This window comes from Simochromis diagramma, unplaced genomic scaffold, assembly GCF_900408965.1.
Source record: "Simochromis diagramma unplaced genomic scaffold, fSimDia1.1 OVJJ01000669.1, whole genome shotgun sequence".
Lineage (NCBI taxonomy): Eukaryota > Metazoa > Chordata > Actinopteri > Cichliformes > Cichlidae > Simochromis > Simochromis diagramma.
Genome location: NW_024387458.1, coordinates 4,678,121 through 4,694,125, shown reverse-complemented (window position 1 = coordinate 4,694,125; position 16,005 = coordinate 4,678,121). Strand labels below are relative to the sequence as shown.

Genomic DNA, 16,005 nt, shown 5'->3' with positions numbered 1-16,005 from the left:
ACCTACACTCACCTGCCACTTTACTAGGTACACCTGTTTAATGGCTCATAACACATTAATGTAGTCAGCCAATCACACAGCAGCAGCTGGACGTGTTTAGGCATTTCAGGATGACCTGTTGAAGTTCAAAGTGATCATCAGAATGGAAAGAAAGGTGTTTTATCATGATCGTTGATGCCAGATGGGCAGGGATTTTCCCACACAACCATCTCCAGGGTTTACAGAGAAAATGTCCTACTGATGCCAGAAAAAAATGACTGGACTGCTTTGAGCTGACAGAAAGGCAGAACGAAAGGTCTCAATTTCTGCCTCATTTTGTGTAAGAAACTGAAAATATCTTCCCTTTTATCAACAGTTCAGGCTGGTGGTGGAGGTGTAATGGTGTGGGGGATATTTCCTCGGTACATTTAGTGCCCCTTAGCATTAATTAAACGCCACAGTCTGAGTATTGTTAACGACCATATCTATTGTGTTATGACCACTGTGTACCCATCCTTTGATGTAGGGCTGCCACGATTAGTCGACTAGTCACGATTACATCGATTATCAAAATCGTCGACGACTAATTTAATAGTCGACGCGTCGTTTGAAGCTTTGTAAGATCCCCAAAGACGCAGGAATAAGTAGTAGGATTTAAGAGTGTAATAACGGACTGAAACAGAAGATGGCAGCACTGCATGTACAAGGATGCCAGCTGCCGTTAAACCCCGAAGAAGAAGAAGCTGTGTCCCAGAATTCATAGCGCGGCCCTGCTCAGTTTCCAACAATGGCGGCAGCTAGTTAGTTTTAATATTACACTTATTATTCTTTCTGGGTCACAAAATAAACGTTTAACATATTTTCAGGCGAGAATGTAGCTGTGTAAACTTCAAATATCTGCTCAGTTTATCAAGACATCACATATTTTCAAAAGCGCTCCGACGTTTTCGGAGACGTCTGTTACCCACTAGCTCGATAGCTAAGCGGGGTTCAAGGCTCGCTAGAGCCGGTGAGAACACCGGACTCCGGGCAAATCGTTTTCAAACCCACCGCCGTCTTTCGCTACTCAGGTTAAACATGATATATAAGTCACTTAGATAACTTAAAAATGTTATTGTTTGGCTTTTATATTTTAGATAGCAAGGTGCAGACGGCTGAGTTTATTAAACTTCACCAAAACAATCTGCAAAATTTCATTAAAATGTAATAAATATCATCTTGCCTTTATTTTTAGTTAGCACATACCTTAAACACTTAAAGCTGTAAGCTAATGATAGTTATATAAGAGCAGATGCTGCTGGTGCAATAAGCTGTACGTTTTATGTCCAATGGATGCTTGAAATGATTAGTCGACTAATCGCAAAAATAATCAGTGACTAGTCGACTATCAAAATAATCGTTTGTTGCAGCCCTACTTTGATGGCTGCTTCCATCCATGATCTAAAACTGGTTTCTTGAACAGCAAGTTTAACCCACTCAAATCTGCCCATCAGTCACCAGATCTCAGTCCCAGAGAGTGTTTGAATGGGAGATTCGCATGGTGGATGTTTCGCCAACAAATCTGCAGAAACTGTGTGATGCCATCATATCAATATGAAGCAAACTGTCTGAGGAAGAGGCCAGTATATGTTAATGATCTTCTTCCGTTAGTCTTGTCTTTTTCCAATATGCACGTCTTTATCCTGTTAATTTCAACAGTGGGACAAGGCTGGGCATGTACTTTTATTCTTTAAACATTGTGTTTTCTTCATTTTAAAGGAAACTATTAGCCGCTCGATCTTCTAGCAGAAATTGTGTAGGCTAAACATACTTTCCCGCCTTACTTTTCATTTATGATAGGATTGTACAAAATATTGCTGCTTGTTCCTGTTTTTATGTGTCCCCCAAAAGGATGCATATACAGGGTATATGGTATATGGAAGAAAAGAAAAGAAATACTCTGTTTGAATCATGAAAAAACCCTTTTTGAATTTTCTCAGAATAAATAAGAAAAGATCATTACTATTACACTAAGGCAAATTGGTGATTTATCGACAAGATGTGATGAATTACTCGGACAAATATCAGTCAGTATCCGTCTCTGGTGTCAACTGGTGTACGGGATTTCTTCTGGTGGAGAACGTCATCAGCATCTGGAGTAATGCTTTATAGATTAGCCTCCCAAAGGGCCAGTCTAATTTTTCCAATTAGAGCCCCCCGAACTAAAGCAGCTAGGTTAAAAGGAGACTCTGTTTTTCAGCTGGATTGTCTGCTTCACAGGTCTACAAAGCTGCAGGAAGAATCCAATATATTTACAGATAAACACTTTTCAGGAGAAAAAAGAAGACCTGAGCTTCATTTCTCATTAACTTCCCATTACTTTTCCCTTTATCCTATATCCACCCTCTATTTAGCCTCGCTTTCCTTTGTCTCCTTTGTCATCTCCCCTAGGGTTTTAGCCATTTTTCTTTGTCTTTCCAAGTTGAACTGAAGGCAGTGAATGTTGAGGAAATAGCCAGAGGGCAGCCAGTCAGCTACACTAATAACCATCAGCAGAGAGCAATGCCGAGACAAACTCCCCATCACAGGCAGACAAGCAGAGACAGGTTTCGACCGGCGGCAAATCAACCAGCTAGCTTATTTAGCCTCAACGCGATGCCCGTGATTTCAGAAACAAACACTTCACGTAATCACCGTGAATTAAAGCCTAAAGCCATGCCTCTCTGTATAGCAATCCACCCACAGTTAATTACAAAGAGCCGATTACATTTACATTTATATTAAAGGCTTAATTGATTGGAACGACAGTCGGTGTTCTAATGAGTTGGGTAATGATACATTCAGATTCGCTTCCTTGTCTCATTTTTTTCCTCTGTCTTGATTCCCCCAAATCAGTTTAACCAGAATATGGAATCTGTTAGAGCCATTCATCTGCCCCGCCATCTGCTCAATGACTCGTCTGTCATCCCGTTACATATTTAACAAAACTTGGAGATGTGGACATATTTTAGTCCTGCCCTCCAATTTGGGCGCTACACGCTCTGGATCTGCATTGACGATTACACTGTAGGATTTTCAGTGCAGTTGTTATGTAGACTACACGACTGTACAACTTTTGAGCCTTTTTAAAGATGTAATGAATCCCAGTTATTTCATAACAATATTTCATGTTCTCCTCTTTGTTGTCTTGTTTGTTAATAATAACCGATTATCTTTAGGATATGGAATATTGCAAGAAATGTGAAACTGTGAGTGGAACCTTCACTCTTACACTTCATGTTATAGATGTTTCAATAGTTAATCAATTAAAAGTAAATATGAACACCTTTCTAGATTTATTATCTTCCAAAAATTTTCTGAAAACTTGACTTTGACCTTACGTTTGAGTGCAATGAGTTCAAACTCGTCCGAGGTTTTTACCTATAGAATCAGTTTCATAATGTTTTTATAATGTTAGTGCATTCACAAACTTCTGTGTCCACACTGCCCATCTGCCCAGCAGGGTGACAGCAATATGCCATCAGCCTTTTACGATTGAATGGTAAAAAGTACATTTAAAAACAAAAAAAAACAACCCACCATTAAAAAAAAAAAAAAAAAAAGAGGCTTGGGGTTCGGTTGCTAGTAGGGGTGCAACGATACTCGTATCGATATTGAACTGTTCGATACAGTGCTTTCAGTTCGGTACGCATACGTATGCATGTATGAATACAATTTTTTTATTTTATTTTATCAACTTTTCTTCTGACGATGCTGTCTGTGTTGAGCGCTCAGTGGATCTGCGTTCGACTACTCCGCCTAGGCTGCACTGTCGAGCGCAGATCCACTGAGCGCAGCACAAGCTAGCAAGACAGAAGCTAAGCTCGTTGCAACATGGAAAATTGAACCTCCCCCACCCTCATTCAGATCTGGCCTTTGGAACTATTTTGGTCTTCATGTGACGTATGACCCTGAAGGTAAGCGCGTCATGGACAAAAGTAAAACAGTATGTTGAATGTGGCACGCAATGCTCAATTACATGGGTGGGAACTACTGCGTTAGCGCAGTTTGCTCGTTAACGTGTTGACGCTGTCCAGCCCCATGCACGGGGCGATCCGCGGTAGCTCGTTAACGGAGATTTGCCGTGTTGTGGCGTTAACGTCATTTCAGATTAACGCTGACAGCACTAGTGGGAACACAATGACTATGACTGCACATTTACTCCGACATCATCCTAGTGCAAAGACAAGTGGAAGCAGACAAAAACAACAAGCACGCATGCTACAAACTTTACCCGAGTCATTTAGACAGCCGTTAGCACATGATTCTCCTTATGGGGACCTGATATGTTTAATATGCTGCTGAGAATATACCCCAGAAGAAGCGTATAGTATAGCTTTTATTTTGGAAAGAGCCATTTCTGTGTAATAAACTCTCTTTTCCAAAGATGAGTGATTTCTCCATCAGATATTTATTTTTTTATTACTTTGTTGTTTCAGCAACATTAAATTTAAAAACTGTACTTTTGAGTTAAAATATATATTTATAATTTTAATAAATGACAAATTAAAAAGGCATGAACATTTTTTTGTATCGAAAAAATATTGAACCGTGACACCAAAGTATCGAACCGAACCGTGAATTTTGTGTATCGTTGCACCCCTAGTTGCTAGGGTTGGGGTCGGCACCAATGACGCCTTACAACGTCCTTAATGAAGTAACAGCTGTAGTTTCTTTTAAAACATATCTGCAAATGAATGTGCAGAACATTTTGACAAGGGATGAGAAGTTTAGCACTAGACGCTCACTAGTTTGGTTTAGAATGATTGGTCGGTTAAACAAACGACTAACCTATACACACACACACACACACACACACACACACACACACACACACACACACACACACACATATATATATATACATATACACATATATATATGTGATCAGGTACCCTGCTGGGGTAATAGGCTGGCCAAAGGAGGAGATAGAAGCCACTGACATAAAGACAAGAAAGCTCCTTACCATGCATGGAGGGTTTCACCCCAAGTCCAGCATCCTGAGGCTGTACGCTAAGCGGAAGGAAGGGGGCCGGGGACTGGTGAGTGTCAGCACCACAGTCCAGGATGAGACAACGAACATCCAAGAATACATTGGGAAGATGGCCCCAACTGACCGAGTGCTCAGTGAATACCTCAGGCAGCAGAAACCCAAGAAAGAGGAGGGAGACGAGGAACCATCATGGAAGGACAGGCCCCTGCACGGTATGTACCACCGGCAGATAGAGGAGGTGGCTGATATCCAGAAATCCTACCAGTGGCTGGACAAAGCTGGACTGAAAGACAGCACAGAGGCACTAATCATGGCAGCACAAGAACAAGCTCTGAGTACAAGAGCCATAGAGGCTGGGGTCTATCACACCAGGCAAGACCCCAGGTGCAGGCTGTGTAAAGATGCCCCAGAGACAATCCAGCACATAACAGCAGGGTGCAAGATGCTAGCAGGCAAGGCATACATGGAACGCCATAACCAAGTGGCCGGCATAGTGTACAGGAACATCTGTGCCGAGTATAACCTGGAAGTCCCGAGGTCAAAATGGGAGATGCCCCCAAGGGTGGTGGAGAATGACCGAGCTAAGATCCTGTGGGACTTCCAAATACAGACGGACAAAATGGTGGTGGCTAACCAACCGGACATAGTGGTGGTAGACAAACAGAAGAAGACGGCCGTAGTGATCGATGTAGCGGTTCCGAATGACAGCAATATCAGGAAGAAGGAACACGAGAAGCTGGAGAAATACCAAGGGCTCAGAGAAGAGCTCGAGAGGATGTGGAGGGTGAAGGTAACGGTGGTCCCCGTGGTAATCGGAGCACTAGGTGCGGTGACTCCCAAGCTAGGCGAGTGGCTCCAGCAGATCCCGGGAACAACATCGGAGATCTCTGTCCAGAAGAGCGCAGTCCTGGGAACAGCTAAGATACTGCGCAGGACCCTCAAGCTCCCAGGCCTCTGGTAGAGGACCCGAGCTTGAAGGATAAACCGCCCGCAGGGGCGTGCTGGGTGTTTTTTTTTTTTTTTTATATATATATATATATATATATGTGTGTATGTGTATATATATATGTGTATGTGTATATATATGTGTATGTGTATATATATATATATATATATATATATATATATATATATATATATATATATATATATATATATATATATATATATATATATATATATATATATCCAAAACAACTGTTTTGGAAAATGACTTTCTCTATCAAACATTACTATCAGACATTAATATAAAAAGCCAAATGAGGTTTTGTACTCAGGATTCTTGTTAATATGCTTTTTTAAAAAACAGAAATACACAATTAACAAATTAAAAAGAATTGCTTGCTTTGCAAGGAACGTATTTCCCCATTTGGCGAATATGACTGGATGTATCTTCTGAGCAAACCCCTGGACAAAATCACAAAGGTCTTAATTGTGTGCCCTCAGGTCTGACATTCATTGGTCCACGGATGTCAAGAGGACAAAATGTGAACAGCAGGTTTTCCCAGTTTATTCTTTGGGGATCAAATAATTGGTTATATAACACATCCCAGAAGCCCAATTACGATGGAAAGGGTGGGTGCTCTGTGATTAAATGAATATAATAACTTAAGCTCCATAACCATCCATGTTGCAAAAATGCAAGGGCATTCAAACTGCAGATGCACAAATTTACAGCATTATTACAATTTATTTTTCATCATATCCTGATCTTGGGAGTGCATAAGCTGACACTTCTTGTGTTCAATGCTTTGAGTTATTGGAGTCAACTGGTCAAGAAAAACACCACGCACTACACAGCCCTATGTAGACTATTGAACTGAGTGTGTAAATAAAGTATATGTGGTCACACTGCAGCTCTAGTTTGTGTTTGGTTGAGAGGTATGAGGAGAGCGGGAGCTCACTGCAAAGAAGGGAGGGAACGAGCGCACATACAGGAGGCCGATTTGTGCACATGCCTGAATGACACCAGACATCAGCTGATCTGCCCTGCCGCTCGGTATCCATGACAACACCGTCTCCTGGGAAGTTGGCATGACAACAACGGCGGGAGAGAGAAGAGAGAGGGGAAAGTCAGCACTAGATAGGAAATGGGGGGGAGGAAGAAGACGAGGTAAAAAAAGAATGAAAAAAAAAAAAGACAAAAAAAAAAGATTGCGAACAGAAGCAACGCGAGCCACCGATTCAGAATCGGTATTTCACCCCTTTCTTCAACGTTATTTTGTTTAATTTCAATGAACGATAACAAGCCAATGATCTCACAGCATTAATTGGCATATAAATCCTCTGGCAGACAGTTGTTGGATCTTCACTACGGTTTTGGCCATCTATCAGCCCAGTCTTTCCTTTTAGCTGCCCTGCAGGAGCAGCAGTAAATACACAGAATAGGGCAGCCAAGGGGATGCTGTGGTGTTAGCCTATCACTGCTAATCAACAATGAGCTAACTGCTCTCCCCTCTGTTTGACCTTGTCTGATCAATAGCACCAAGTCACGCTGCTGTGGCTGTCTGCCCACATCTCTATCCGCTCCTCCCCACCCACCTTTCCTTCAGCTCTTGCACTTTTTCACCTTCACCAATTCACTCACCCTTGCAGTCTGACATTTATTACATAAAGGTCTTGTATGTTATGTACACACTGGGACAGTGATGTAACGATTAAAAAAAAAGATGAATGAACGTTCGACACCTAAAGACGGTGTTATGTGTTTGTGCATTTATTGGTTTAGAGCAAGTTTTTATTTAAATTTGCTTCCATCTCCACTTCTTTGTGCACATGTGGACCTTCAGTTGCTGCCATTTTTAGATCACACCATGGAAATTCTGTTCTGATCACTTGCATTTGTGCATCAGTGATGTGTTAAATCTCCTATTCTGTGCAAAAATGTCCATCCTGCAACTTCAATTTCAGTTTGAAGAGGACAAAATTACAGGAAGCCAGTTGCAGGTGGTGAAGAAAAATCTCCTGTCTTTTCAGTGTGCTGTGAGAGGGCACACAATGTCAATTTGTACAGTGTGACCCTGGGCTGGGAATTCAGGCAGCACAAAGCTGTAAATGTTGGAAAAATAAATGAGAACCATGCGTCTGGTTGCGTCACCATGAACTCTGCACTCTCCTCCCCTGAAAATTGCTGTGTGGTCCCTGTGTTGTTGCCTGATAACCCAGCGCTCATCAGCAGTGATACAGAAGATGATGTTTGCTCTCAGGAAAATTTTAAGTCGATGAAGAAATTGATGCGGTGTACGTACAAGCACTCGTAACGTGTCTGCAGGAAAGAGATGATTTTGAACAGGTGGTCAGCCGAATTTAAATGAAGTCTGGACTTTTTCTAAGCACAGTTGTGGATCATTTACAATAAAAGCGTACCTCCTATTGTACAGACACTAATTTGTGAATGCCGATGACTTCATTAAAAAGCTTGGCACTGTAATCATTTCCAGTAAACAGCCGTCTGTTGGGAGTATTTACAAAAGAGCCCAACCTAATAACAAAAATGCACAATATTACTGAATGCACGATTTCAGAACACCACTAATTTTTTATATTTTAGATCAAATCTGAAAAAAAGACGAGCTGTCAGAATGTCTCTGTCCTCACGTTTCCCTCCAAATACAGTTTGCATGTAGAGCTCTGCGTATACTGAACTACTCCCATTGTGTTACTGTCAATGTTTGAATGCTACAAACCATTCCCTGTGCACTGATGGCTCTCTGTATGCCTCGTACATCAATTCAGGATGTGCATATGCATATGTGTGTGTCACTCTCTCTGAATGAACAATAACTAAAAATCCCCTTAACTCATGCTGCTCTGTCTGTCTGCCACCATCTGTCTCAACTCAATCTCCCAATTTCACTTCCAGATGCAGCGATGCCGGATTTGGGTGTCCATCTACAAGCTCTCTAATTCCCACTTGTCACTTTGTCAGATTCAATGCTGGGGTTTCTTGTCATAGCTGTCAGTGCACAGCAGCCTCATATCTCACTCATTTCTTCCACACGACAGGGGCGTATGTGCCTCGGAGATTAATGCGTTACACCTTCACTTCCTATCTCATTTTTGCCTCGCCTCGAAGGTCAGAGGTGCAAAAGCAGAGCACAAGCAACGTTTGTGCCATTTTACCGCAGCAGAGCACTTGATGGCCAAAACGGAAATGCCAAAAGTTTGTGTAACATGTTCATTAAAGTTTAAAAGAAAGAAATTCTACTTTCAAATATATAATATATAGTTTATACATGCTCTGTGAGATTGAACTTTTATATCTCAAGAGTTTCACCTGAGTGGTTGTCGGCCTGTTATCGTAGTAAAAACACATGAACTACTGTGCAAGTATAATTGACACCCACATGAGCAGTGATATAAAGTTTTAGCTCTCTGTTCATTCGTTTAAATAAAGACTGGTGTTGTAAGCCCAGCGTAAGTGGCCAGAGATGCTGCGGTCAAGTGGTCAGACTTTTTTTCAAGGACTGCGATGGCACCCAGAGCTTAAATTTATCTCAGGGATAGTCCAGCAGTTATTTTGGAGCATGCTTGTATTAGCGACAGCCAGGTTTGATAATATCAGTAAAATCATGACCATCATTATTTTACCTGATCGACTTCCAAAAGCAGACATTCCTCAACTAATGAGGAATGCCAAATATCTCATTTGCTATGAAGTGAACACAAATTAAACTAAACATTCGCTGGAGGCTTTGGACATTAAATGACAGATTTTAAACACGAAGACGAAACAGTGAGAGATGTTAAGATGAGAAGTGTGCAGCTTAGAAACTGCTAGGGTCAGCATAAACACCAAGTTAATGCACAGCTTGTCAAGAACCCCAAATGCAAAAATGCACACGGCTAATCTAACTTGCAGCAAGAAAACAAATACGCCAACTTTCGAGCATGCCAGTTACGGGCAGAGACTGGGGGTAGTATAATAATCAGTTTAGAAGCTTACAAGGACAAACTGAAACAGGATCAATCATCTACTGACCTTATAATAATAAGCTGTTATAACAATAGCAGCAGTTAACCTTAAATGATGCTAGTTTTGGCTGTAATAAATGGCAGCATGAATCATACAGGACACATTTACCATGGAAACAGCCTCCTGTGCTACGTGCATGCAGCAGCATTAATGAACCTATCACAGTGAGAACGTGAATTAAAACCAGCCAACTGCAAAGCTGAATGAGATTTTTTGCATATTGACACATTGCCAGAGGATAACAGGCTGGTGGGAAATCAATACTGTCACCTTTGCTACAGATTCAGGAAGCCACTCACACTGCTTCCTCTTTCTGTTTGTTGTTTGCTGGTTCTAACATACAGCAGGACATCAGTTAGGAGGGTTCGTGGTGGATGCTTCACCAGCAGTGTTGGTCAAGTTACTTGAAAAAAGTAATCAGTAACTAATTACTGATTATTTCCCCCAAAAAGTAATCCTGCTACTTTACTGATTACTTATTTTCAAAAGTAATTAATTACTTAGTTACTTTTTAAAAACACGATTTACAACCTGAATAGGTAATAAAGCCCTATTCTACTTTTTCTGCATAATCCATCATACAAAATGTAATGAAATGGAAAAGTCTCTTTTTTTTAAACTTGTTTTATCAGTTTTAATCTTTTAACTTTATGCATCAAGCAAAAATTTAATTATATGCACCATTCTCTGACTTGAAGAAATTAATTTAACATTTAAAGCTATTTTCTGCACATTCCAGCACATGAAATAAAATATTTTTTGTGTTTACACTCACTCTTTCAAATAGATGCAAGTAAAACACAGCAGAAAATAAATAAAATCAAAGACTCAGCAGTCCTGTTGCTCTATTTTCACCTGCATAGCAAGCGGAGGTTTGCCCTGGTGCAGTTGTGCTGCAGCGGTCAGTGGACGAATCCGCGCACTCGGGGCTTGCTCGGAAGTTCAGGGGTTTTTTCGCTGTAAAAAGAAGTTTTCTTCCCACGCAGTGAGCAGCGGACGCTAATGTTTTTGTCACTTTTTACGGAATCAAACTCAAAGTAAGGTCAGTACTTCCACGCTTTAAACGCTGCACGCTCATACTCTCTCCTGCACTCGATATATGATCCATTGTTGATCTGCACACAGCTGTTGTCACGAACGTCGCACTCGCTTACGTCACTGTCATGAGACACTCTCGCAAAAAATCACGGTTTTAGTAACGCAGTAACGCAGCGTGCTTACGGGAAAGTAACAGTAATCTAATTACCTTTTTTGCAATAGTAATCCCTTACTTTACTCGTTACTTGAAAAAAGTAATCAGATTACATCTCTGTTCACCAGCCACCAATTTTATATTCATGTTTGTCCACACTCATGTGAAACTTTAAAAGGAAATTAATTTAAAAAAAGAATCAAATAAAATGTTTTGCCAAGAAATATCTACTTTCAGAAGATAAACTTGGGGATGTTGCTACAATGATTTGATGGAATTTGCTTTCCCAATAGTTAAAAATATATCATTTAAACTCATTGAAATTATCATTTTAAGCCAATTAGTCTGAGCAAATGTTTCTAATATTCATACCATTGTACAGCATGTTGACAGACCAAGCAGTTAATCAACTGAAAAAAATATCTAAGACTCTTTAATTACAGGAAACCTGAGCAGCACTCCATTACTAAATACTAAACATAAAGTTTAAAACTAATGTACAGCATGAGAAGAATGATTCAAATTCCTGCTTTCACTCTATGCATAATTACACCAGGCAATTCATACTTCTTATTCCACAGGAGCAGGTTTTCAATTTCCAATATATGATTTCAGTTAAATGTAGTAAACAATTTAACTTGGCCATAAGTAGGTCATATTAAATTCTGCAGTAAATTGGGAGTTTAAAATTGGTGCTATACAGATACATGGCTGGGGGTCAGCAATAAACAAATTCATGCCTTATCATATGAACCCTCACGCACTCACTGTCATTCGGTCTAATATCTGTTTGATATTGATCAGAGAAAGGGTGTTTAGATCCACCTATCTATCGTCTGGAGCTGGTATCACAAAGCTACAGAAAGCTAGGACTCAGATCAGCAAGTTTAGTCATTACTATCCAAAGTACAGTAGAGATAGAAGAAAACAATGGATGGAGTATGTAAAACTTAGAAACACTCATATGGAAAAAAACATTAGCACAACAGTGAGCAGTGTTGCATAAAATCTCAACAAACTGCAGCATAGCCTGGATGCTGTGGCCTTGTACCTTAGCAGGGCTCAGCTTCAGGATAGTTTCTGAACAAACAATAACAATAACAATTCATATACCACAAGTATAAGACATGATAACCTCCTTTTCTTGAGTGCCACTCATTTTTTTTTTTATTCTTTTTTAGTGTTTTATGAACATTTCTTAAATAAGATATAATGTAAAGGATTCCGAGCATTGGTTGCAAACATCTACAAAGAGTTTAGAGTAATTCCAGTGGACAAATTGGCTGGTTGGAAAGTAAATGGACAGTTTTACGAGGGGAATTCTGAAAGGCCTGAAGCAGTATTTTAAAAGGAAAAGGCTTAGCATAAATAAGTTTTTTATATTTATTTCACCACTGTGATAAAACCCCTTACTTTGCATTTGTGTAAGAATACATAGCTTTGAGTAGCTGCTACTCACAGCTAACTATTTCTATGTGAAATGTTATTTGTTTTACTGTTACCGTTTTTAATTACAAAACTTTAAAGTTTAAATCAACAAACTTATTTATGCATATTCTATGAATTTCTATTTAATTTATGTTTCAGGTAGAGACGACTCAAGTGTCTCATTCTGACCAACATCTGCGACATTAACAACAAATTCGATGTAAATATGAACTTACATCGAGAACACTTTATGTTACATTTCATTAGCTGGGACCACATCCTTGGTAACGATGGGCGATGAGGGATGAGGAAATGAGAACTGGTGCTGTGGTTTGGGGGAAGGCCTCGAAGGGGACTGGCAACGGCTCCCGGGCCGGGCAGATCCCCATGTATTAACGAGAAGTGAATGAAGGAAAGGAAGAGAGGAGAAGAGGAGAAGAGAGAGAAAATTGGGGGAAGGGTGGGGCATGAAAATGAGAACAGCAGGTATTGGTGAAGGGGGGCTTTTATAGCCTGAGTCCGGAGGGGGCGTGAAGGAGGAGTGGTCCTGCTCCTGAAATTAAGATGATATCTCCACTAAGCAGATAAGCAGCATGTAACCCCTGAACTACAGGGTCTGTTACAGCAGTATCTATAGAGCTGATTTTGTCTGTTTACAGTAAAAGAAGCGTTAAAACAAAGAGTGTCATACGTTGTAGAGGGGGATGCTCTTCATGGGTTTGTACTGCTTCAGGGGGTCCATCTTGTACAGGTGGCGGTCAGTGATGAGCACAGCCCGGTTCTCCGACTTGTGGAAACGGTTGATCTGGGAAACACAAAGCTCCTCATTAGTGACACCACGGGATACAGTAGGTGCACACAAACACGGTAACATTTACACACCCTGCAGAGAAATGTTGTGAGCCATCAGCAGCTGGGTTTATGTCTTTGTACACACAGACACGTGTTGTGAGTGTGTGCACATGTGGTAAAGTCATGGATATCTGCTCTGAAAACCTTTTACCTTGCGTACGTTGCAGGAGAACAGGACTCTCATGAATTTGTCTTTCCGCTGCAGATCGCTTGAGACCAGTGTGAACGATGCTGCCGTGTCAGGGCTGTCTCGCTTCTGTCAGACACACACACCACAAGAAACTTATCAAAATATTCCAGTTTAACTCGAATTAATTCACAACCTGCCCGAGTTAAGATGAGCTTATAAATATCCTATTTATGCATGCATTTTATTGGTTTAATGAATGTATTATCTCACAATGAAAATGTTTTCATTGCAGGAGTTTTAAATGAATAAATTGTTTGAATCATATATAATTAACCTAAAGACAGCCACAACATCCACTGACAAAAAACCCTGGCTACATTCCTTCAGTCCAGTATTCACACTCTATGGTAATTACTATTTACTGGGAAAACAGCTGAGCCAACTTTACATTGTTAAGATGCTTATCTTCTTATGTCTTCTAATGTCCACCGGGTGTAATTGAGGTCTGTAAAATAAATGCGAGGTGTAAAACTGCTTCCCTTCTTTTAGGCTTATTTTCCATTCATATCACACTGTTTGTTTCTTGTCTTGCTTGATAATTTCTTTAATAAATCTGCTCAAAGAATGAGACTAAACACTTTTCCTTTGTTTTTAACTGGAAGATTTCTCCATAGAGTGCATATAAAAGTTAGACAAGGCCACCATATCATCACTTATTGGTTCGTGGTCTACAACTTTGAAACTTTGAAATGAAATAGGATGTCATGAGCGATGATCAGACTGATTAATACCTGAATCCAAAAGAAAATAAACCAGGGTTTTAAGTTTGGATGCAGGCAGTATTTTTAAACATTGTCTGATTGAAGAGTCAGCAAACAATGAATGAATTAAATCACATGTTTAATACCAGCAGGGTACTCTATTTTTCAGCATTTCATGCTACAAACTGCACAGCATTGAGGTTCAATAACTACGTCTGATCTGGATTTCAGCCACAGAGAAACAGCAGCTGATGCAAGCTGCAGGAGACAAAGCCTGCATGAACAAAGCTAGCATGGCCAATTTCACTCTGTAAAATATGTCTTTTTCATGACTGGACTCATGCTACCCCTCCTACTCACCAGATAGTTTCCTTCCCAGGCCCGTTGCAGCCCCAAATCAGCCCTCTGGCCCTTCAGGGCCTCCAGGCCGGCTACCTTGGCCCTCACCTGCAGGGTCTCCTCTGGAGATAAGCCTTTGATCAGTGTCCATGCCCACCACCTGGAGATAAACGCATCCAAAAACACACACACACAGAGCAAACTTAGAACGGAGGAAAATCGAACTTTCTATATAAAGGATGCTGCACAGAGCCTTGTTACTGTAGTCGGGTCAGTGGGGTGTTGCAGCAGGACTGCAGTCGACCCCATCTTCACTGTACTGTATTTACTGACAGCCAACATAATTCTCTAGGAGGGTTATTTTCTCACTGTGTCCGGCTTCAAATAGAAAAAAGGCAAACAAACAGACAATGGGATGAAAGGAAGTGATGAGCCTTTGATGGAGAGAGAAAAATCAATGCCCAGTGTGAGCCCAAGGCAGAAGGAAACATGTGTAAGTTGCTTCAAAAAGACTCATCTGGATGTAAAATAACACTGGAGGGCATGTGTTGTCTCCTGTGGTTGGAGTCAGATTTACTTTTAGTTCAGCCAATTTAGGAAAGCGATTTTCTTCAAAAGAGAACAATTTAAAAACATTTTGTTTGAATAAGGTTCAGCTTCTGTTTCTGTTCTGAACGTATAATACAACAACAGTTGGTCATCATTAAAAGCTGATATTTGCTTCTACAAGTTTAACAGTTCATTTACTCTTTTAAACTTTAATTTCATCCTGTGGTTTGTTTCTTTTCACAGAGAAAACAAAGAAAGCAAACTTAAAGTGAACCATAAGCCTTATAAGAATGTTCTGTCTGCCTGTTGGCTAGATGTGTTCGGGGCAGGAGCAACTAAAGTCAATATAGGAAGAAGGTGCTGTATTCAGAAATAGTGGATAACAAGGAGAATTTACTCCTAACATTCATATTTGTTTATGGTGAGAATGTGATCCCACCTCGATCTGCCACATGGACGCTGCAAGTCTGAGCTAAAGATCTCTCTATAGCCACGTATGCTTTGAATTCTGGGAGTACACAAACTCTAAAATAAATGTTAGGTGTGCAGATTAAACAAACTGTACCAACTAGCTATAAAATTAACCAAGCGCTCACCTATATCCTCTACTTATGAACCCAGCCCTAGACACATTTGGCCAACAAGCAGGTTAAACGCTCTCACATGGTTTACAAAGATGGATTCTGGTTTGCTTGTAGTTTTTTCTTTGCGAAAACAAAACAACAGGGAAAAGTTACAACTCTGCAGTCTAATCAATTATTCCAGACTAGCATAAACCAATTATAGGAG

The 16,005-nt window shown here is 40.4% G+C and overlaps 1 protein-coding gene across 1 annotated transcript in view; it reads right to left on the bottom strand.

The window, feature by feature from the left end:
• The window catches only part of myo1d (myosin 1D), a 113,767-nt gene that overhangs the window by 30,408 nt on the left and 67,354 nt on the right, over positions 1-16,005 (bottom strand). The window contains exons 18-20 of the mRNA XM_040014380.1: positions 14,689-14,827; positions 13,589-13,693; positions 13,277-13,390 (exon numbers count right to left, since the gene is read on the bottom strand). Coding sequence (XP_039870314.1) covers positions 13,277-13,390; positions 13,589-13,693; positions 14,689-14,827 — 358 coding nt within the window. The remainder of the gene's footprint in view (positions 1-13,276; positions 13,391-13,588; positions 13,694-14,688; positions 14,828-16,005) is intronic.